The sequence below is a fragment of the Branchiostoma belcheri genome, unplaced genomic scaffold (assembly GCF_001625305.1).
Source record: "Branchiostoma belcheri isolate BF01 breed outbred unplaced genomic scaffold, Haploidv18h27 scaffold12, whole genome shotgun sequence".
Classification (NCBI taxonomy): Eukaryota; Metazoa; Chordata; class Leptocardii; order Amphioxiformes; family Branchiostomatidae; genus Branchiostoma; species Branchiostoma belcheri.
This window is the reverse complement of record NW_017802602.1, coordinates 3,855,771-3,879,428: the sequence shown is the minus strand read 5'-3', so window position 1 is coordinate 3,879,428 and position 23,658 is coordinate 3,855,771. Positions and strand designations below refer to the sequence as shown.

Genomic DNA, 23,658 nt, shown 5'->3' with positions numbered 1-23,658 from the left:
CATAGCAGCAGAGGTTTTTATTTGTTTTAGGTAAGAGTAAGTATGGAATACAGCCCACTGGTCTACCTGTAAGGACATGTTACATGTACTTTACTGTTATTTATAGACTTTTTTTTATTAATTCATTCAGCAAGAATTGTTTTTGTCTCTGATCTTATTCTGTCAGCTTTTTAAACTATTAATTTTTTATTTTCTTTAGTCAAAGTAGCTTTTATGTTGTGACAATGAAGCAATGACAGTGGGCATTTGAAAATTGTCATAAATTGCGATTTTTAATGTAGATGGCTTTTTCAGTATCTTGTAATAAATAAAGGCACTAGCACACAGTACATTGTGGACAACCTTGTGTACTTCAATGTTTTTTTATTGTATACATACTAGTAATACATTATACAAGAAAGAGTATGTACTGTACATGTATTATGTATGTAGTGATAAATCAGACAGTTGAATGTTAACTGTACACATGTATATGGAGGGCTCGAAATACAGCAGCCTGCATCTGCAGGTAAACTTGGAGCTGTACAGATATTTCTGATGTCTACCTGCACTACAAATGTACATGTATATGAATCTACACAGATTTTTGTTTTCAACCAGTTCTGTCATGGTCATCATGAATTATATGTCTTATTGTAGAAGAATAGTCAGCCAAACCAACAACTTTACTATCTCTCTGATAAAACTTAAAATTTTCTCCTCCATCAGAAATAGGCTGTCCAAACTGCATTTCCATGTTTTCTTTAGATGGGAAGAAACATTCTAGGGTCTTCCTCACATATTCTTTTGAACCAGACATTAAGTTGGAAAAGCAACTCAAATTGAGGTTCGGATGATCCAGTGAACAGTCCACATTTTTGGTCATGATCTGTTGAACATTCCAAACCCACAAAATGAATGGAAAAACATTCTCACAGCCAAAAACTGATCTTATGGAAGGAGAGAAACACATACAGTCTGATGTCACAAAGTGATTACCATGAATAACTTTTACAAGTTCACTTAAACTATGTGAGAAGTCACTGATGTGTTTCATAAACATTTCTCTAAATTTTTTAATCTCCTTTTTATCCCTGATAAGGTCCATCGCATCTAACATCCTGTTATTTATTGACTGTAGTCTATGACAACTACCTAGCAGTACCTTGAATATGCTGAGAAATTGATCTAGTACTTGTACTCGTAGTTGCGTTAATGTGGTCTTACTGTATTTTTCCACCTCAGCTAAAGTAACTGACAGAACTGAGCAGTTTTGTATGATTGGAAATACATTTAATTGATCCTCATCAGCCCCTTGAGCTATGTTTTCATCAATAGCTTGCCTAAGCTGACGTGTCTTAGTGGCTAGCTGATACTTCCACTTAACTTGCTGATGGAATGCTAAGTATGATAAAGGTGAAACTGCACCTGGATTTCTACTCCCTTTTTCAGCATTCGCTTTCTGAGACAGGACACTTTTCACAACTCCTGGATCCCCTAACAGTTCATTTCCTTCATAATAAGCAAATTCTAGAATATCAAATTCTTTATTCTCCCTGGGCAGCCCTAGCATCACTTCATAATATCTATTGGTACATGTAGATGTGTCCATTAACTGATAGTACTCCAACAGAACCATGTTAACACTTGATGTTGAGTTCTCAACAGTACTCCTTAAATCACGCAATTCACTTCTGATCGTCTCTATCAGATCGCAACAGTATATTATGACCTCATTATCGGCAGTTGATTTGTCACTGCACGGTACTTGAGAACAGAATTCTATAGTATCAAACCCAATTAAATCAAAAAACCAATTCAGCTCATGAGCTGCCTGCCGAAGTGGTATCCCTGCAAGAGCAATGGTTAATCTAAAAAGGTTCCAAACCATGCTTGTATCAAAAGTACATGTGGTGGATCCTTGGCACCCCCGAGCATAGTAATTATTCAGCTGCCTGATCTCCATACGTAATCTGTAACCTGTAGCATCTTTGAACAAAAGGGAAGGGGCAATCTCGGTCATATTTAAGTCAGCCAGTTTTCCATCTGGGATAAGTTGGAATAGACTCTTATAAATATACAAAGTTGTCCTTTCTAATGATTCTTTGACATCAAAACACAAAGTACTCCATGCATCTTCAATACTGTATGATGATGACTTTTTTTCCAGCATTAACCCTGCCCAAAACAGGTTTTCTGCTATGTTTCCCATGAATGCAGAAGATCTAGACACATTACCACTGTATAAACATGGCAGCAGAATTTTCTGAAGAAAGTTTACATGATCACGAAGGTGATAGCACAGATTCTGTAGGGTAGAATTATGTCTGAATAATAGTAACTGTTCAACATGAAGAAAATAGTAAGCCTCTGCACATGCACCCCATTGGGAGAAAAACTCGGCAGACTTATTCAAGAAAATGCATGAACTGTTGACTGAGATTTTTGTTTGGTACCTTTCAACATTTAAGGCCAGATGATGCACATGAGCCATCAGGAGCTCTGACTGGACAACTGAGGTGTCATCACTCTGCCTTAGTAACAATGTGGAATATTCTAATGCATTTTCTAGATGACTGAGTTTGGTGGATTCATTCATTTGTGCCACAATGACCTCTTGTACTATCCTATTCACACTGAAAGCACAAGGATAGAAGGCACTGCAATCAGAAGCGAGGGAAAATTTTTTGAGGACTGAGATCATTTTTTTGATATCCAGTTTGTCTAATTTGCCAGAAATATTGATGAGTTTTGAAAAATGCTCATTGTCAGGTTCTGGGCAGGGGATGCAATCTGGGCCCATAAATGATGTCATATCTAAAAGCTTAAGCGAGTAAGAAGCCTTGCTAGACAGTTGTGAGATGTATTGGAAAGTAATATCAAACAGTCGTCGTATCGTTCTGTCAATGCCCTCTTCATCTAGCAAGTCTACCTTCTCCGTTGCATTGCCCTGAGTATATTTATCATGATATTCTTTAACCGAGCAATCAGTCGCTTTTATGTACGCAAATGCAAACTGCAAGGCCAGAGGGTGGTGTCCGAGGGATCCTGCGAGATGTTTGATCTCCTTCCTGTCTTTCTTGCTGCTTGGTCTGACTGTTCTGTTAAACATTTCCTGGGCCTCAGTTTCATTAAATGGCAGAAGATTGACCACTGGAATACTCTGTGAATCTAGCATTAGACCTTCCCGAGAAGTCAACAAAACATGCATGTTTTCTTTCAAGTTGTGTGGCAGCAGGGATCCAAGTTCTGTCATGTTCCGTCGAGCTGCCTCATCAGCTACCAAGAGCCAACCCTCAGACCTTGTCAAGTACAGTTTAAGTAGATTCTTAACAGACTCACAGCTCCTCAGATCATTGTTAGTGTTACTCTTCACAGGTTCATCCCCACTCACAAGAACAGACAAGCTCTGATTATACGGAATCATACTGGCACACAGGTCCGGTTTACTTGCTAACTTGAGCCAGAACACCCCGCTGGGGTACTTCTGAGCCTGTCTGTGTCCGTACTCAATGGCTACTGATGTCTTCCCAACACCACCCAGCCCTTTGATGAGGCAGGTCTGGTTGCCTTGAAGACAGGTGTCAATCCTGCTGAAGACATCTTCTCTTCCTACAAATGTTTTCATTCGACGAGGGAAGAGGGCCAATAGGGATGCTCCTGTGTCAAGAGAAAGTGTTGGTATTTGGTATAGAAAATAATGGGTCCATAAAAATGTCACAAAATTGTTGAACACAGGATGTGAGCATACATGTACATTCAGGTATAGCTTCAACACCATCTCAGATCAAGCCTTTGTACATACATGTATTCAAAGGGAAACTTACCATCAGCTGTAGACTTTGAAGGTTGCAAAAAGTAGACAGGGGCACCCAAACAGATCAAAACAATTGCCATGGTGCACAATGTCATACCTGCATAGAACAGATGAATAACAAAATTATAAATGTTCAGTTGGGGTGGCATTGGGACCCAGTAATTAGTGGGATAAAGAAACAATGGAACTAGTTCATGCATTAGAAACAACAAAATCTGATTGGATTAGCCATTCCATGAAGTGGACGTTAAATAAGAATTTTCTTCTTATCGAGTTCAGTACCTTAACAAGTAGTGTAGACATACATTATTACAATATGTTCAAATGAGAAACAATATACAAACAATAATTGCTGTACGTGTCAGATCTCTTTTGGTGAAGGAATTCAATTAATAATAGCAGGCCTAACACAATTCTGAACAGTAGCTATGCATGTATACTATGGACATGTAAAATGATAAATTTTAGCAGTTAAGTCACAATTGTTGACAACTGATGGCAATATAGATTGCATTGCCTCTAAATAAGTTTTTAAACAATATATAAACTGTGAGGAGCATTTGACCCAAAGAAAGATATTTGTTCTCTTATATAGCTTATCTAAGGCCTGGTGATGCATTAATATGAATGGCAATGACTAGGTACAGTGTATAGGTAAGGACAGGTGGATGGGACAAAGAAGAAGTGGCCTGGATAGAGTGCAATGTTTTGTTTTGGAGGGCAAAGGTTAGTAATAGCGCAGGCGCAGAGGGCCCAGTTTTAGTATATAGAGATGGCAATGTAATGTAGAGTGTAAAGAAGTCTTTTTCGAGGGAAATGTTGTTGTTTTGGACTTGGATGTTATAGGTAAGGGTTGTAGTATTTTAATTTTGGTGAAAAAACAGACTTGCAGCCATGTTTGTGTTGTCTGGCTGGCTGAAGAAGATATAGGTTTACATGCGGTCATCAGCTGTCCAGAGAGGTCAGGGGTCACTTCTCAATGTTTGGGTAGAATTCTCGCATGGTTTAGGTGCGTAGGATTTTTTCATTTTTTGGGAATGGAGACTTGAGAGGTTGGCCTACCCTGCCAATGTATGTTCTTCAAGGTCTAAAACTCAGGTATATGAATGTTGACCACGTTGTTTTGACATAATTCCCATATATTAACATAGGAAAGCCCTATTACTGTGCTGTGCCCTGACAGGGCAAAGGTTAGTAATAGCGCAGGCGCAGAGGGCCCAGTTTTAGTATATAGAGATGGCAATGTAATGTAGAGTGTAAAGAAGTCTTTTTCAAGGGAAATGTTGTTGTTTTGGACTTGGATGTTATAGGTAAGGGTTGTAGTATTTTAATTTTGGTGAAAAAACAGACTTGCAGCCATGTTTGTGTTGTCTGGCTGGCTGAAGAAGATATAGGTTTACATGCGGTCATCAGCTGTCCAGAGAGGTCAGGGGTCACTTCTCAATGTTTGGGTAGAATTCTCGCATGGTTTAGGTGCGTAGGATTTTTTCATTTTTTGGGAATGGAGACTTGAGAGGTTGGCCTACCCTGCCAATGTATGTTCTTCAAGGTCTAAAACTCAGGTATATGAATGTTGACCACGTTGTTTTGACATAATTCCCATATATTAACATAGGAAAGCCCTATTACTGTGCTGTGCCCTGCACCCATTTGAGGAGGGGGTCCAGATAGGCTGTAAGGGCTTATATTTCCCTGAAATCAGTTATTTGGGCAAGGAGCAGGCATCAGCTGACTCACTGGACCCAGATTTTCCATGAAATTTTGAGATTTTTAGTGTTTTTAGCCATTTTTAATAGTTTTCTGTATTCTTTATTGACAATGCAATATACTGTCCCTAAAATGCTAAAAGGCTAACTTGAATGCAACTTTAGGGGCCTGGCATGAGGAAAGATAGCTTCCTTATGCCAGGGTGAGCAGCTTTTGACTTTTCCTTCTGTTTTTATTACTTTTTACTCATTATTATGGGCCTCGCCAATTGCCTTAGACTAGTGCCCTAGACCTGGAAAAGGGCCCCAGACACCTGTTTCTAGATTTTATTCCCAGGGGACCATTCCTGGTCTGACATCTTCGACACTTGGGATGGTTGTTAACAACCCCTCCCCGGTTTATGTGAAATGATTGAAACCTGTCGACCTTGAACTTGGCCGCCCTGACAGGGCAAAGGTTAGTAATAGCGCAGGCGCAGAGGGCCCAGTTTTAGTATATAGAGATGGCAATGTAATGTAGAGTGTAAAGAAGTCTTTTTCAAGGGAAATGTTGTTGTTTTGGACTTGGATGTTATAGGTAAGGGTTGTAGTATTTTAATTTTGGTGAAAAAACAGACTTGCAGCCATGTTTGTGTTGTCTGGCTGGCTGAAGAAGATATAGGTTTACATGCGGTCATCAGCTGTCCAGAGAGGTCAGGGGTCACTTCTCAATGTTTGGGTAGAATTCTCGCATGGTTTAGGTGCGTAGGATTTTTTCATTTTTTGGGAATGGAGACTTGAGAGGTTGGCCTACCCTGCCAATGTATGTTCTTCAAGGTCTAAAACTCAGGTATATGAATGTTGACCACGTTGTTTTGACATAATTCCCATATATTAACATAGGAAAGCCCTATTACTGTGCTGTGCCCTGGAGGCGTGGTGTCCAGAACAGCCGACTGCTGCCCACCCCTGGGACAGGGAAACCGGCAGCAGAATAATCTAAACCTGGATAACAACAACAACAACAACCTACCCCGTGAGAATGTGGTGCTCCTAGATGGTACTTCAAGCTGATCTAGCCTCTCTTGTACATCACTGATTTGTTCCCCATGTTCAGCCACCGTCTCTTCCAGCTGATCTAGTCTGTCCTGGAGCTGTTGTGCGATGGTGGACAGTGCCATTGCCTGGTCTTTCAAGTGTTGCAGGTCAGGGTTGTTGTTTACAATGTCCAATATGGGGCCCTCTAGTAGTGTTTGTAGAACCTGCATTTAATTCAGGAAGATACATGCATGTATTGAATAAGTTATAGTTCATTGCAGTAAGCATTTAATTCATTGTAACTTTTAAATTAAAAGTACTACAGTGACTATATACTGTATGATATACAAAATTTATGATTTCTCTCTAAAAGATTTCAAAAATTCTTGTACATCTTGAAGTTTGTACAGTCATGTTACAATAGATCTCTGCCTATGCAGTTTATAGACCCTATAAAAGACAGTTTTGCATGCCGTTAGCCAATCTGTTTTGTACTGTTGAACCGTTTTCATCTGATTTACAAAATGTAGATACAGAAGTAATTGTTACAATACACAATACATCACAAAAAGTCAAGACAATCAGTTTAACATTGTCGTATTGCACAGTCTCTCCCTTTCTCATGTCGTATACCTCTTCCACAGGTGGTATGCTTTTCTCAAGGGTGTCGAGTCGAGTCCCATGATCCTCCAACTGTTCCTCATGAAGCTGAAGCAACTGCTCCTGCTCCCCCATGAACTCTCTGAGCACACGAATCTCGGCATCCAGGCAATCTTTGTTGGGACCTATGTGAAATTCTCCTTTCTTGATCTAGTAGAAAAAACAAAACAGGGTTGATCACATCAGTATATGACTTTTATTGTAATTAAGGCCACACCAATTTAATTTCTTGGTTATTGACTTCACTTGCTTTTATTAAATTTAACAAAAATATAGTGAATCAACCCCAAAATGTTGAATACTATTACTAGTATTTTTGGTATCAACAGTTGAAGAAGATTTAGTCCTTATCTTCCTAATTTCTACTGGTTATCTTCCTAATTTCTACTGGTTTTCCATTCATTGATGCAGTACATTGAAACAGCCTAGTACAGCCTAGCATGCTTTGTGTCTCATACATGGTTTAAGAGAAAGTTTTCGTCCTACCTTTAAAATCTCATCTGCTGCCTTCTTTGCTGTGATGTCTGCGGCCAGTGTCAGTGGATCTTTGACCAGCCTCAGCAGTCTGTCCATTTTGTCCATGTACTCGTTGAAAGTCTGACGGTCAAATGTCAGGTCCTTGGAATGCATAGCCTTATTGCGGACTTCAATAACCTTTGATAAACATATGAAAGAAAGTACTTCTGGTCAGACATGAATTCAGGTGACGATTATGATATTATTAATACGAATTTTCAATAAATAAAATAATGTGCTATGACTATGAGACTCGTTGCACAGCACTTACAGAAAAATATTTAGGACCAGGTATGGTATTACCTACCTTTTGTGAGGGCTTAACACTGACATATTTCTTGCAGTATGTGCAGTGTATAAGGAAGTTCAACAGTGCTGCAGGATCTGACTTCTCAGGACCAGTATTGTCTGCTGTCGGATCCTTGGGCATGAACACCTGGAGGGTTGGAAGAATCAAATTTACATCTGAATTTCACATAGTTACTCACAATAAATCAATTTATTTTTGAGGGACTTATAGAAATACAGAAGATATGGTCTGGCTACTGACTTTTGCCACTTCCCATGGTTCCTTGCTCCACTTGCTGGGAGTACAGTTGGACCAGCCAATCCGACTTGCTTCGCCTATGTAGTAATTTCTTTTCAACTCCTCTCGCCATGGCGCACAATCCTGAAACAACAATGTCTGGTTAGCTGGTGTGTTATGCCGAAGGGCGGTTATACCGAAACAGATATAACAGCGAATTTTCTAGTAATTCCTTCAGCAGAACAATGGGGGATACCCAGTATTTAAAGGAAAATTTCAGACCCCAGCTCATCTTGGCCCCTTAACTAAATGGAAGCTGTAATTTAGAGAAACTGATCTAAATACGACAGAAAATATGATGACTGAATGAGCTTAAGACATTGAACAGAGAACTAGTCAAACTATGTGTTACTAATTTAAAAGAGAACAAGGTATATCCAACTTACATGATTAATAGAAATTATTGCATGTCACTTGCCTCACATTCCTGTCCTTTCTTTGTGTTACAACTGCAGTTTTCTACACCGTCTCCAAGCTTGGCTTTCAGCTCTGCATGCAGTTTATTTGCTGCCTGCAAAGCAACATGAACCAGACCATCTCGGGTGACCTGCAAGGCTATCCCCACCCGTAGCCAGTTCTTGTACCCAGGGTTGTTGAATCTGTCTGTCCAGCTCATCTTGTCTTCCTATGGTCCAGGGTTGACCACACAGTCACCATTGGTCATTCTGATTGTCCACGCTGCTGTAAGACCAGTCAACAAGGTGACTTATCCATACCATACTGCAAAATGGCGGGGAAACCTAGAAATAGAATATTGACAGAATGACACTCTGTATATATACATTATGAGTCAGCAATCCACAACAGGTTACATAATAGAAAAGCTTTCTTCTCTTCCTCTGGATTTTATTTTGCAGTAGAAGGGAAAGGAGTTTTCATAATGTGCAATATATACTGTACCAGAAGATAAATGTCTGTATGGGAATGCACTTCAGAATTGTTTTACTGTAGGTTTTTTTTTTAAGATGTGACAAAGCGTCACTCTTATCTTAGACTAGTAGTTATTTTTTCATACAAGAATTGTAACTCTAGCCTGGATGCCATCCGTTTTGTAACAGGGCTCTTTGCCTTTGATGCCTTTGATACGGTTGGCTGGGTTACCTGGGCCTATGTCTATTAAGTTTATGCAAGTCAAAAAGGGGTAGCAATTAATCAGTTTGACAACCGCTCCTACTTTATAAACATTGACCAGGCTAGTGTACTGATTTGGTGAATAAAAGAGGCGTTCAAAGTTCACATACCGTAACTACGGTCAGGTAAGGAACTTAGTCATGACATCCGACTGTACTGTAAAGTTTAACATTTAGACATAATCTTCTTGCAGACATCTATATTATGAATGTTTTTCAATCTACGTGTTGTTTAAATGACCTGACCTTTTGAATTGATCCACACTAAGGAGTGACTAAGTAAGGACAGTTAACATGTACATTGGAGACCGATGATCGTATGTTGTTGACAAAGCTTGAAAATAACAATTTTGTTTGTCATTGACCACTACTTATTGCAACTGTATCATTCAGAATTTATATCATTGATATAATATCCCAGGTTAACTTTGCTGTTTACAGGATAATACCATCACCAGGCATGGCGCTTCAAATTCTAGCAGCGATCTGCGTTGTACCTGCGCTGTTTAACGTACAAGCGGCATTAGCAGCCCCCAATGTGACGGCCCCTGCAGGGAGAGTTGCCGGACTAGAGCTGGACGTGCTGGGAACCGCGGTTAACGCCTTCCTGGGGATCCCCTTCGCTAAACCGCCCATCGGGGAGCAACGATTCAAACGTGCGGAGCCCAAAGAACCATGGGACGGAACATACCAGGCAACAAGGTACAATATATGGCTCTTTTTAGTATCAGCAGGTTTTAGGTCACATTTGTGGTACGATTTTGATGTGGTAAAATTTTCAAATAAATTGCTAATTGTAGGTCGTGCACTCTGAGCTGAGTGTAGAGTAACAACAGTTTGAAATTTTTATCTATTAGGGAAAAATTTTAATGCTTACAAGTTACATATGTATGAGAATATATTGTATCCATTTTTCCTAGAAAATTTATTTTTGCTGAATAACTATTACGTAATGAATAAATACTCAGATAAATTTAAAAATTGATACTACCTGGTAGTAGATGTAATATACACAATATCATATAAGATTTAAAAACTGCCTTCTGAATTACATATTTTTATGTACATAGCTGAACCAAGTACCAACTGTTCTTAAATCCCGCAGTAAACCTAACGCATGCAGTCAAGAAGTCTATGAAGAAGAATATTTTCTGTGGGCAATGAACACACCAGTCAGCGAGGACTGTTTGTACCTCAACATTTGGCAACCAAACCCCGTCCCTACAGCAGCTGCCGTCATGGTCTGGATATATGGAGGAGGATTTTCCGCGTATGTATTATATATTACTGATATATATAACATTAAGGAAAGAAGATGGGTTTAATGACCCCCCCCCCGAGGTGTAAAACTGTGTTAATACATTGCACATTGTAAGATAGGAAAGATGATGGGAAGACTAAAGGGCTAATGCCCCACTTTATCCTCAGTGTATATGGTGTGGTAATCCCTGGTCAGGTGAAATAACCACTGAATAAACCACCGAGTGAGCATAGCCCACCTTATATAGTCTATCGAACTGACACAGTTATTTGACACAAATTTGGGTTACAGCCTGCAGGGATGGCAAAAATTATGCTTAGTTTTTTCTGTTTATATCAATCTGATGACAGTAGTGGTCCTGCAAAGTACCCTCTCTAAGTTCCATTTATATCTTTTTAATTGTGTTGTGTTTTCAAATAAATTATTCAACATAAACTGCAACACGTTGTTTAATACAAACACTACAAGTCTTAACACTGTTAGTGTCATGTCCCCTGGATAATGGCAGAGTCCAAAAATAATGAAAAAAGTGGTCGGTTATTAGAATAACAATGATGCACTTTTTGCCCTGTTTACATTATTATTTTCAAATTCTACAGGGGCTCGGCTTCACTTGTTAGCTACGATGGGAGATACCTAGCGGCGACTGAAGGGGTGATCGTGGTGGGGATAAACTACCGACTCAGCGCCCTCGGATTCCTGTATGACGGCACCGACCAAGCGCCCGGGAACGTTGGCCTCACAGACCAGGTCCTGGCGCTGCAGTGGATACAGGACAACATCGCGTCTTTCGGAGGGGATCCTTCGAAAGTTACGCTTTTTGGGGAAAGCGCTGGTGGAATCAGCATAGGGTACCATCTCATCTCTTCTGGAAGCTGGAATCTTTTCAGCCGTGCAATCCTACAGAGTGGGACAGCTCTGATGGAATGGGGACTGGATTCCAGGGCGGACGCATACGACAAAGCTGTGAGCCTGGCCAAAGCTGTCGAGTGCCCCACGAAGCAAGGCGAAATGTTGGCGTGTCTTCGAAACAAGGACGGACAACTGCTCGTGAATTCCTCAGTCTCACAACTGGGATACACGGCGTTCTACCCTATCATAGATGGTACCTTCATTCCGGAAAGCCCGCCCAGTGCCTTGCAAACTGGCGCCTTCAAGAAAGCAGACATCCTCCTCGGTTCCAACGAAAACGAAGGCACCTACGGCTTCGTTTACGGCCAATCCCCCGGCTTCAGCGAAGACACGGAAAGCCTCATCACCAAGGACCAGTTTCGGGAAGGGATCGTGTACAACGTTCCTGTGCTGAATGACTTTGCCGCTGACGCTGCAGCCTTTCAATACACTGACTGGGAACAGCTGGGCAAGGAAACGATGTACCGAGATGCGCTGAATTCTCTCTACAGCGACTTTTACTTCATCTGCCCGGACGTCAACATCGCTCGTGCCCACGTCAGGAATGGAGCATCAGCCTACATGTACCGTTTCGCCCACCGTGCCTCGATCTCTCCCTTCGCTCCTTGGATGGGCGCTATCCACGGCGAGGAGATACCGTTTGTGTTCGGTCTGCCCCTGGATCCGACCTACGGTTTCAACGAGGAGGAAAAGGCGCTAACTCGAAGGATGATGCGGCACTGGGCAAACTTTGCCAAAACAGGGTATTTCAAATTTCTTTTAATATCCATTACTCCAATCTCATTACAATTTGTATGACACATCATTAAGGTTTTTATATACATTGTATATTATTAAGCTTTTCTTACCATAAGAAATAGCTTCCAACAGTTCCTTCAAATTTCTTTATGAATTCTCAAATTCCCACTAGTACATGTACTTCTGACACCCTCTCTTTTATGCAGACTTGGTGTACATGTATACAGCTTGTGAATACAGTAATCCTTTAATATCACAAACTTATATTCGGTAAGCTCAGATAGTCATGACTTTGTAGTAAAACTGCGACTTGATTTTATTATGTTTATCCAGAACTCCAAACAACAACACAGACGGAGTTTGGAGTGCCTTTAACGAGACTGCTGGAGGCTACATGGTGCTGGACACGCTCGATGCCAGGATGTTGACCGGCCCAAGCACGGTGAACTGTGCTTTCTGGGACAACTACGTCAAACCACTCAGGAACAAGACAGGTAGGGTGAACGTCGTTGGCTATCTTGGTTTTTCCCACCTTACATGAAAACTTTAGGTATTAATTATGATAAAGGTGACATCAAAACCTACACCGGTATTCATTTCTTAGTGACCTCTTCATCATGAATTTATGACACCATGAAGATCATATTTCTAATTTGTAAAAACAGCTACCATAATGTAGTAACTAGAATCAAACTGTTCCAACCGCACAAAAGTTTCCCTCCTAGGTGCAAAATAAAAACCTCCAGTCTGTAGATGAATTTACTGAACATAATTATTTTTTTTTGTATGCACTTAAGGTATTTCTACTGTAGCACATCAAAGTAGTGAAGAAGCTAATGATATACTTCTATACATATGTGGACTTTCTTACTTGTGAAATGTCATTTGATATTGTTCTGCTTCGCTCATCTTTGCGTATGTTGTAAGTTATTAAGGTTAATAAGTTAAACGTTATACATTCATGTGTACCCATTTTTGCAGAGGCTTTGATGAATAATGCAGGAATGTCCAGTCCTTGTGAGGTTACCTCTGGGGCACCAGGAAACAACCACACAGGAATACTTGCAACGATCCTGGCACCATGCGTTCTGGTCATCTTACAGCTTACCACTATGAATCATTAGTATATGATCCCAACTATAGCCATATACGTAATGTAGACCATGATCATTTTAAATTAGTATAATTGATGATCTTTGCCAAAGTCAGTAGAGATATGAAGAGAAATAGCTTTAATAGGTCTTCTTTTTTCTCTTTGGTCTTTGCAGTTGAAGATACATGACTTCTAGTACTCCTACTGTATAACAGTTATACCTACATTATGATTATAGATGGGAAACATGATTATAATAAACAATTCAGTCATTCAAATCAGTGTACCTAAAGCCTGGACTAAGAGACTTAGTAATTCTTTTCTTCATTGTGCAGTTCGTCTCTACTTGGTAATTGCATACTATGTATAGATTTTAATTGTGTACTAGTTTTCTAAAATTTAATGTTTTATACTGAGTTAAACCATGTTATGAGGAGTGTAACAAATCATTGTTTTAATGTGATCTGTACTTGTAAATCTTATGTATGTACATGTATGCAAAATTTGTGTGTGTGTGTGTGACTGTATGTGCCCGAGAGATCCTTACTGAATAAATTTGATTTGTGTCTGTTCAAATAAAACAACACTGATGTTTGATAGTCTTACAGACTTGGTATAATAAAGTCTTATAACAATTATACTAGTATGTACTTAGTTAATAGGTAGTCCAAACTTTAAATAATACACCAATTCATCTATGCCCCAAAACCTATTCACTTGAACTGCACGAAGGCAATCCACAACCTTACAGAGTACATAACACTCAGTAAAGTCTGTTTATACTGGGAGTTTATTTTGCAATGGAAAGGGAAAGGAGGTTTTCATAATGTGCTATCTACTGTGCAAAAAACATGCCTGTATGGGAATGCACCTCAGGAGCGTGTTCCTGTAGGTTTTTTTTAAGATGTGATTTTTTTTAAAATTTATTTATTGGTTCAGCTGTACAGGTGACAGCCAAGGTTGCCCAACTAGTGCTAGGACTATTTTAAAGGGCTAACCTTGGGGACAGAGACAACAACATACATACATACATGTCAGATGGAAATGGGGCATTACATGTAAAATCAGAATTATCAGATATAGAATTTACATAGTTATAACAGGACTTTTTTTTTCATACAAGAATTGTAACACTAGCCTGGATGCCATCCGTTTTGTAACAGGGCTCTTTGCACTTGCTGACCCCTACGGTTGACAAGGGTTACCTGGGCCATTTAAGTTTATGTAACTCAAAAAAGGGTAACATATTAACTGGTTTGATAACTGCACCCACTTTGTAATTTAAACAATGACTAGTGTACTGATTTGGTCAAAGTTCACATACTTAGTAACTATATGGTCAGGTAAGGAACTAGTCATGACATCCAACCCTACTGTAATACTTAAAAATTTTAGACATAATGTTGTTGCAAACATCTATATAGTGTGAATGTTTCACAATATACATGTATGCATTTTGCTTTAAATATTGATAGACATTTTAAAGGAGTGAAAACATAAGGACGGTAAACATGTTTGTCAGAGACCAACGCGCTTATTGTCATTGATCACTTAAGTTATTGCAACTGTATCATTCAGAATCAGTATCTTAACTGTAGATATAATGTTGACTACCGCTCCCACTTTGTAAACACTGACCAGGCTGGTGTACTGATTTGGTGAATAAAAGAGGCGGTCAAAGTTCACATACTGTAACTATGGTCAGGTAAGGAACTTAGTTATGACATCCGACTGTACTGTAAAGTTTTAACATTTCGACATAATTGCAGAAAGTCATCTAATATTTTATGATTCAATGTTTTTCAATCTATCTGTTTTGTTTTTGTGACCTAACCTTTTGAATTGATAGACATCAGGAGTAACTATGTAAGGACGGTAAGCATGTTTGTTGGAGACCAACACTGGTATCTCATTGACAAAGCTTGATAATGACAGTTTTGTTTGTCATTGATCACTACTTACTGTAACTGTATCATTCAGAATTAATATTGTTGATATAATACGCCAGGTTAACTTTGCTGTTTACAGAACAATACCATCACCAGGCATGGCACTTCAAATCCTAGCAGTGATCTGCATTGTACCGGCACTGTTTAACGTACAAGCGGTAACGGCAGCCCCCAATGTGACGGCCCCGACGGGAAGAGTGGCCGGACTCGAGCTGGACGTTCTGGGAACCGCGGTTAACGCCTTCCTGGGGATCCCCTTCGCTAAACCGCCCACAGGGGAGCAACGATTCAAACGTGCGGAGCCCAAAGAACCATGGGACGGGACATACCAGGCAACAAGGTACAATATATGGCTATTTTTAGTATCAGCGGGTTGTAGGTCACATTTGTGGTATGATTTTGATGTGGTAGAATTTTCAAATAAATTTCTAATTGTAGGTTGTGCACTCTGAGCTGAGTGTAGAGTAACAACAGTTTGAAATTTTTAGAATAAAACTTTTTTAAAGGCACATGATTGTATATATCTATTAGGGAAAAAATTTAATGCTTACACTACTTACAGGTTACATATGTATGAGAATATATTGTATACATTTTTTCCTAAAAAATTTATTTTTGCTAAATAACTATTACGTAATGAATAAATACTCAGATAAATTTAAAAAATTGATACTACCTGGTAGTACATGTAATATACACAATTATATCATATAATTGATTTAAAAACTTATTACCTTTTGAATTACATATTTTTCATGTCAATAGCTGAACCAAGTACCAACTGTTCTTAAATCCTGCAGTAACCCTAACGCGTGCAGTCAAGAAGTCTACGAAGAAGAATATTTTCTGTGGGCAATGAACACACCAGTCAGCGAGGACTGTTTGTACCTCAACATTTGGCAACCAAACCCCGTCCCTACAGCAGCTGCTGTCATGGTCTGGATATATGGAGGAGGATTTTACGCGTATGTATTATAATTTATATATATATAGTATTATACACATTGTGTACAAAGGAAAGAAGATGGGTAGACTAAGGAGTTAATACCCTGCTTTATCCTCAGTGTATATTGTGAGGTAATCCCTGGTCAGGTGCGATAACCACTAAATAAACCATCAAGTGAGCCTAGCCCACGTTATTATAATCATATAGCCTGTCCAACTGACACTGTTATTTGACACAAATTTGGGTTACAGCCTGCCGGGGTGTCAAAAATACGAACACTACAAGTCTTAACACTGTTAGTGTCGTGTCCCCTGGATAATGGCAGAGTCCAAAAATAATGACAAAAGTGGTCGGTTATTAGCATAACGGTAACGATGAGGCACTTGTTGCCCTGTTTGCAATGAACTACTACTAATACCAAACACAATGAGTAGAATTACCATTTGTCTATCGATTCCTAAATATTTATAATTATTCTAAAATTCTACAACCCCAGGGGCTCGGCTTCACTTGTTAGCTACGATGGGAGATACCTAGCGGCGACTGAGGGGGTAATAGTGATGGGGATAAACTACCGACTCAGCGCACTCGGATTCCTGTATGACGGCACCGACCAAGCGCCCGGGAACGTCGGCCTTACGGACCAGGTCCTGGCGCTACAGTGGATACAGGACAACATCGCATCTTTCGGAGGGGATCCTTCGAAAGTCACGCTTTTTGGGGAAAGTGCTGGTGGAATCAGTATTGGGTATCATCTCATCTACCCTGGGAGTTGGAATCTTTTCAGCCGTGCGATTCTACAGAGTGGGACAGCCCTGATGGAATGGGGACTGGATACCAAGGCAGACGCGTACGACAAAGCTGTGAGCCTGGCCAAAGGTCTCGGATGCCCCACAGAGCAAGGCGAAATGCTGGCGTGTCTTCGAAACAAGGACGCGCAACTGCTTGTGAATTCCTCAGTCTCGCAACTGGGATACACTGCACCTATCCTAGATGGTAGCTTCATTCCGGAAAGCCCGCCCAGTGCCTTGGAAACTGGTACATTCAAGAAAGCAGACATCCTCCTCGGTTCCAACGAAGACGAAGGCACCTACGGCTTCGTTTACGGCCAATCGCCCGGCTTCAGCGAAGACACGGAAAGCCTCATCACCAAGGAACAGTTTCGGGAAGGGATCGTGTACAACGTTCCTGTGCTGAATGACTTTGCTGCTGACGCTGCAGCCTTTCAATACACCGACTGGGAACAGCTGGGCAAGGAAACGATGTATCGCGACGCACTGAATTCTCTCTACAGCGATTTTTACTTCATCTGCCCGGACGTCAACATTGCACGTGCCCACGTCAGGAACGGTGCGTCGGCCTACATGTACCGTTTCGCCCACCGTGCCTCGATCTCTCCCTTCGCTCCTTGGATGGGCGCTATCCACGGGGAGGAGATACCGTTTGTTTTCGGCCTGCCCCTGGATCCGACCTTCGGTTTCAACGAGGAGGAAAAGGCGCTAACTCGAAGGATGATGCGGCACTGGGCAAACTTTGCCAAAACAGGGTATTTCAAAATTCTTTCATATGATTATCCATTACTCCAATCTCGTATGACATAGTATTAAGGGCTTTATATACATTGTAATGATTGTATATTATTAACAATTCTAAAGTTTTTCTTACCATAAGAAACAGCTTCCAACAGTTCCTTCAAATTTCTTTATGAATTCTCACATTCCCACCAGTACAATTGTACTTCTGACACCTTCTCTTTTATGCAAACATGGTGTACATGTATACATGTATACAGCTTGTGAATACAGTGTCACATCCTTTAATATCACAAACTTATATTCGGTAAGCTTATACTTATGACTTTGTAGTAAAACTGCGACTTGATTTTATTATGTTTATCCAGAACTCCAAACAACAACACAGGCGGAGTTTGGAGTGCCTTTAACGAGAGTGCTGGAGGCTACATGGTGCTGGACACCCTCGATGCCAGGATGTTGACCGGCCCGAGCACGGTGAACTGTGCTTTCTGGGACAACTACGTGAAACCACTCAGGAACAAGACAGGTAGGGTGGCCATCATTGGCTATCTTGGTTTTTCCCACATTATTACATCAAAACCTATTATAATACTTGTGCATGATAAAGGTGATGTCAGAAACCTATATTCATGCAATTTACTGAACATATTTTTTTCTGTACACTGGTATTTAAATTTACTGTAGTACGACTTTCTTACTTGTGAAGTATCACTTAAAATTGTTCTGCTTTACTTTTCTTTGCATGTTGTAAGTTATTAAGGTTAATAATGTGCATTCACGTGTACCCATTTTTTTGCAGAGGCTTTGATGAATAATGCAGGAATGTCCAGTCCGTGTGAGGTTACCTCTGGGGCACCAGGAAACCACCACACAGGAATACTGGCAACGATCCTGGCACCATGCGCTCTGGTCATCTTACAGCTTACCACTATGAATCATTTGTAATATTATGATACCAACTACAGCCATATACATAATGTAGAGTATACTTATAGTCTAGAGCATGATGAATTTTAGTATGAATAATATGATCATCTTTGTCACAGTGAGTAGAGATGTACTAGTATTATGAAAAGAACTTAGAAACAGCTTTAATACTGTCTTTTTTCTCTTTAATTTGGTCTTTGCAGTTGAGGATAAGTGACTATATGTGCAGCTGCTGTTACAATTATACATTCATCTCAGAAGCGTGTGCCTGTAGTGTTTTTTTTTTTTTAAGATGTGACAAAACTTCATTTTTTCATACAAGAATTGTAACTCTAGCCTGGATGCCATCCGCTTCATAACGGCGCTCTTTGCACTTACTGACCCCTACGGTTGTCAAGAGTTACCTGGGGCATTTAAGTTTATGTAATTAAAAAAGGGGTAACATATTAACAGGTTTGACAAATAAACAACTTTGTGCTTTAAACAATGACTCAGTAAGTGTACTGATTTGGTGAATAAAAGAGGTGGACAAAGTTCACATAACTATATCATCAGGTAAGGAACTAGTCATGACATCCAAGCGTACTGTAATACTTCAAGATTTAGACATAATGTTGCTACAAACATCTATATAATAGTGTGAATGTTTTTCAAACTACATGTATGCCTTTTGCTTTGAATTGCTCGACATTTTAGAGGAGTGAAAATATAAGGACACCAAACATGTTTGTTAGAGACTGACGCGCTCATTGTCGTTGATCACTAGTTATTGCAACAGTATCATTCACAATTAGTATCTTAATCTTGTAGATTATAGTACTCCAGATCAACTTGCTGTTTACAGGACAATGCCATCACCAGGCATGGCGCTTCAAATTGTAGCAGCATTCTGCATTGTACCGTCACTGTTTAACGTACAAGCGGTAACGGCAGCCCCAAATGTGACGGCCCCGGCAGGGAGAGTTGCCGGACTAGAGCTGGACGTGCTGGGAACCGCGGTTAACGCCTTCCTGGGGATCCCCTTCGCTAAACCGCCCATCGGGGAACAACGATTCAAACATGCGGAGCCCAAGGAACAATGGGAAGGGACATACCAGGCAACAAAGTATACCTCTAGGTTTTCTACATTTGTGGTATGATTTTGATGTGGTAGAAAGTTCTGACAAAACTACAATGTTGACAAGGACCTAAGCTTTTCCGTAAACACAGTTGAATTTTGTACAACAGTCTGCACAGATATCCCAATATTCCATATGTGTCATGCACAATGTCAGACTCATAGAACAAATAAAAAAATTGCCTTCATGCATGCGCCATCTGAATCACATATTTTTCAATGACATGTCGATAGCTGAATTCCTTTGTACCTACTGTTCTTGAATCCCACAGTAAACCTAACGCATGCAGTCAAGAAGTGTATGAAAATGACCCTAATCTGTGGGGCATGAACACACCAGTCAGCGAGGACTGTTTGTACCTCAACATTTGGCAACCAAACCCCGTCCCTACAGCAGCTGCCGTCATGGTCTGGATATATGGAGGAGGATTTTCCAGGTATGTAATTAAATAAGACATGTACCTACTCTATCTCAGTTTAATGCAGGCTTGAAACATATGTCATATGAAATCTGACCTCTGACCTCCATTTTTGATTTTCGTGTTCTTGACCTTTGCACGGCTATAGGACTTTAAGTATAGGACTATGACTCTTGTCTTACTGTATGTTATGTCTTGTGTACATGTAATTTTGCTGGGCCCCCTTGGAAAACAGCTAATGTAAACTGAATGGGGCTACCCAGCCGTCTTATGATGAAATAAATAAATAAAGAAATATAATGATGCACTTTTTCCCTGTTTGCATTGAACTTACCAATCATAAGGAATAGAATTGCCATTTGTCTATCAATTCATATCATAAATATTTACTATAATTTTAAAATTCCACAAATGTCAACCCCAGGGGCTCGTCTTCATTTCCCATCCACGATGGGAGATACCTAGTGGCAACTGAAGGGGTTATAGTGGTGGGGATAAACTACCGACTCAGCGCCCTCGGGTTCCTGTATGACGGCACTGACCAAGCGCCCGGGAACGTTGGCCTTACGGACCAGGTCCTGGCGCTACAGTGGATACAGGACAACATCGCGTCTTTCGGGGGGGATCCTTCGAAAGTTACGCTTTTTGGGCAAAGCGCTGGCGGAATCAGCGTTGGGTACCATCTGCTGTCTCATGGCAGCTGGAATCTTTTCACCCGCGCGATTCTACAGAGTGGGACCGCCCTGATGGAATGGGGACAAGACTCTAGGGCGGATGCGTACGACAAAGCTGTGAGCCTGGCCAAAGCTTTCGGGTGCCCCACGAAGCAAGGGGAAATGCTGGCGTGTCTTCGAAACCAGGACGGACAACTCCTCGTGAATTCCTCAGTCTCGAAATTGGCGTTCTTCCCTGTCCTAGATGGTAGCTTCCTTCCGGAAAGCCCGTCTGTTGCCTTGGAAACTGGTGCATTCAAGAAAGCAGACATCCTCCTCGGTTCCAACGAAAACGAAGGCACCTACCTCGTTTACGAGCAGTCATCCGACACGGAAGGTATCATCACCAAGGACCAGTTACGTGATGGGATGGTGCAAAACCTTCCGATGTTGAATGAGTTTGCTGTTGACGCTGCAGCCTTTCAATACACTGACTGGGAACAGCTGGGCAAGGAAACGATGTACCGAGACGCACTCAGCTCTCTCTACGGCGATTTTCTCTTCCTTTGCCCGGACGTCAACACTGCTCGTGCCCACGTCAGGAATGGAGCATCTGTCTACATGTACAGTTTTACCCACCGCTCCTCGATCTCTCCCTACCCCCTTTGGTTGGGCTCGGTCCATGGCGAGGAGTTACGGTTCGTGTTTGGTCTGCCCCTGGATCCTGCCAAAGGCTTCAACGAGGAGGAAAAGGCGCTAACTCGAAGGATGATGCGGCACTGGGCAAACTTTGCCAAAACAGGGTACTATGTTTTTCTATTTCTTTCTAGTTTTAATCATATCTTGTTACAACTGTATGACATTAGAGTGTTAAAAATGATTCTAAATGTTTTCTGAGAAACTTTTCAACAGATCCTTCAAACTCCTTATATAATAAGTTTATGAATCCTCACATTCCCAATTAGCATACAGTGAAAATTACTGTTCTCCATCTCAAAGGATTTGACTCGTAATTTTTGACCGAATCTCTCGGCCGTCTTCGTCAGCTACAAGTATCTCGCTGTCCTGTAGACACCGAGTTGGAGAACAGTTTGATTTTCACTATGCAATTTACCAACTTTTCTTTTATGCAAACGTGATGTATATTGTACAGGGGTGAATACACATTCCTTACTCACTTTCTTATATTTGGTGCTGTTTTGCTTACGGTCATGCCTTTTTGATAAAACGTTTGATATTATTACATTTACCCAGAAATCCAAACGACAACACAGATGGAATTTGGAGTGCCTTTAACGAGACTGCTGGAGGCTACATGGTGCTGGACACGCTCGATGCCAGGATGTTGACCGGCCCGAGCACAGTGAACTGTGCTTTCTGGGACAACTACGTGAAACCACTCAGGAACAAGACAGGTAGGGTGACCAAAAAACTGACCATTGTTGGGTATATGTAGTGAAGCTAACAACCTAATGAAATGATAGTGCTACATGTGGACTTTCTTATAAATTATATACATGCATGTACTAGTAATGTGAAAATGTCACTTTATTGTTCTGGGTCACTTTTCTATGCATGAATTGTAAGGTACATTGTACATGTATGTACTACTGCTACTGGTAGTAATATATATTTACATTTACATGTACCCATTTTTGCAGAGGCTTTGATGAATAATGCAGAAATGCCCAGTCCATGTGATGTTAGTTCTGGAGTACCAGGAAACAACCACACAGGAATACTGGCAACCATCCTGGCAGTTTGCATACTAGTCATTTTACAGCTTACCACTATGACGGATTAGTCTGAGTTGTTTAACATTTACATATATGGTTGGCCCATTGCAGGCTATGCATGTAAATCAGTAACAGGTGATCCGGAAAATATATTATTGAAAAAAAAAGGTATACAAGGAACTAGGAACACAAGTAAATGATTTTGTGTATGCAAAGGACAGTTAGGGCAAGTACAAGTAAATTTAGTGTGTTAGTAATTTACATACACGCATGTGTACAAGACATAGACATACAACACTGCATACAAGATATACATTACACATGTACCTAATGTTACATGTAGACCATGATTTTAGTAGAAAATGAATAGAATGTAATTGTAAAGTTATACTTCGTATCTTTAAGTTATAATATGATGTTTGCTTCCACATGAATTTAAATAAAACAACATTGATGTTTGATGGTGTTATATACCATATTAATAATCATAACAAAGTCATATAATTACCATCCTACTACTGTACTTACCTCCCCTGCAAAGAAATTATGTTCTTGTTCTTATGACGTTAGAAGAGTAGCATCTCTGGCAACCATGCTGTGCCTCTTCCCACAAGCATGTCTAGTAATAAAACTGTTGGAACAAAGACATTATACAGAGATTGACTGGACGGAAAAGGGAAATCAAAATATCATTTCCCATGAATTATTATTAAAGTCCAGCCAATCTCTGTAGCTGTACAATCATTACAACTTGTGTCAAGACCTATTACAGCCAACATCGGAATTACACCTCTACAATGGGGTAATGGGAAGTAGCTCTCGCTGTTTGAAAGTACTATCCTACCTTTTTGGCGCGAAATTATACACAAACATGTCATAATTTAATATGGTCCACAAATTTACATTCTAGACTTAGAGTTGAACTTCACAAAATAAAACAATCCCAATGCTAAAGGAAATA

The 23,658-nt window shown here is 40.4% G+C and overlaps 3 protein-coding genes across 3 annotated transcripts; 2 read left to right on the top strand and 1 right to left on the bottom strand.

The window, feature by feature from the left end:
* Positions 1 to 515: 515 nt before the first annotated feature.
* On the bottom strand, positions 516 to 8,930 carry LOC109462772. Its single transcript, XM_019759364.1, has 8 exons — positions 8,700 to 8,930; positions 8,246 to 8,365; positions 8,003 to 8,131; positions 7,666 to 7,833; positions 7,153 to 7,329; positions 6,515 to 6,743; positions 3,807 to 3,893; positions 516 to 3,639 (listed from the first exon to the last, which is right to left on the bottom strand). Exons 1-8 carry the CDS (start codon positions 8,895 to 8,897, stop codon positions 593 to 595), a joined length of 4,155 nt encoding a protein of 1,384 aa, XP_019614923.1. The 5' UTR covers positions 8,898 to 8,930; the 3' UTR covers positions 516 to 592.
* Positions 8,931 to 9,855: 925 nt separating this feature from the next.
* Positions 9,856 to 23,083, top strand: LOC109462698. The gene is made up of 15 exons (XM_019759258.1): positions 9,856 to 10,113; positions 10,517 to 10,681; positions 11,272 to 12,327; positions 12,656 to 12,816; positions 13,304 to 13,445; positions 13,751 to 13,764; positions 15,461 to 15,704; positions 16,807 to 17,856; positions 18,211 to 18,371; positions 18,645 to 18,754; positions 19,567 to 19,877; positions 20,162 to 20,326; positions 20,733 to 21,764; positions 22,216 to 22,376; positions 22,623 to 23,083. Exons 1-15 carry the CDS (start codon positions 9,872 to 9,874, stop codon positions 22,763 to 22,765), a joined length of 5,157 nt encoding a protein of 1,718 aa, XP_019614817.1. The 5' UTR covers positions 9,856 to 9,871; the 3' UTR covers positions 22,766 to 23,083.
* Positions 15,074 to 19,218, top strand: LOC109462794 (cholinesterase 1-like). The gene is made up of 6 exons (XM_019759405.1): positions 15,074 to 15,120; positions 15,444 to 15,704; positions 16,165 to 16,329; positions 16,807 to 17,856; positions 18,211 to 18,371; positions 18,645 to 19,218. The coding sequence occupies exons 1-6, from the start codon at positions 15,113 to 15,115 to the stop codon at positions 18,788 to 18,790; spliced, it is 1,791 nt and encodes a 596-aa protein (XP_019614964.1). The 5' UTR covers positions 15,074 to 15,112; the 3' UTR covers positions 18,791 to 19,218.
* Positions 23,084 to 23,658: the final 575 nt, after the last annotated feature.

What these genes read in the sequence shown, in the direction of transcription:
- LOC109462772 (XM_019759364.1), bottom strand. Translation starts at nt 8,897, where the DNA reads ATGAGCTGGACAGACAGATTCAACAACCCTGGGTACAAGAACTGGCTA. An exon ending in GTGTTAAGCCCTCACAAAAG is followed by an intron (nt 7,834 to 8,002) that starts GTAGGTAATACC and finishes TGTTTATCAAAG; the next exon opens with GTTATTGAAGTCCGCAATAA. An exon ending in GCATACCACCTGTGGAAGAG is followed by an intron (nt 6,744 to 7,152) that starts GTATACGACATG and finishes AATTAAATGCAG; the next exon opens with GTTCTACAAACACTACTAGA.
- LOC109462698 (XM_019759258.1), top strand. Translation starts at nt 9,872, where the DNA reads ATGGCGCTTCAAATTCTAGCAGCGATCTGCGTTGTACCTGCGCTGTTT. An exon ending in GGAACATACCAGGCAACAAG is followed by an intron (nt 10,114 to 10,516) that starts GTACAATATATG and finishes TAAATCCCGCAG; the next exon opens with TAAACCTAACGCATGCAGTC. An exon ending in GCAAACTTTGCCAAAACAGG is followed by an intron (nt 12,328 to 12,655) that starts GTATTTCAAATT and finishes ATGTTTATCCAG; the next exon opens with AACTCCAAACAACAACACAG.
- LOC109462794 (XM_019759405.1), top strand. An exon ending in GGGACATACCAGGCAACAAG is followed by an intron (nt 15,705 to 16,164) that starts GTACAATATATG and finishes TAAATCCTGCAG; the next exon opens with TAACCCTAACGCGTGCAGTC. An exon ending in ACCACTCAGGAACAAGACAG is followed by an intron (nt 18,372 to 18,644) that starts GTAGGGTGGCCA and finishes ATTTTTTTGCAG; the next exon opens with AGGCTTTGATGAATAATGCA.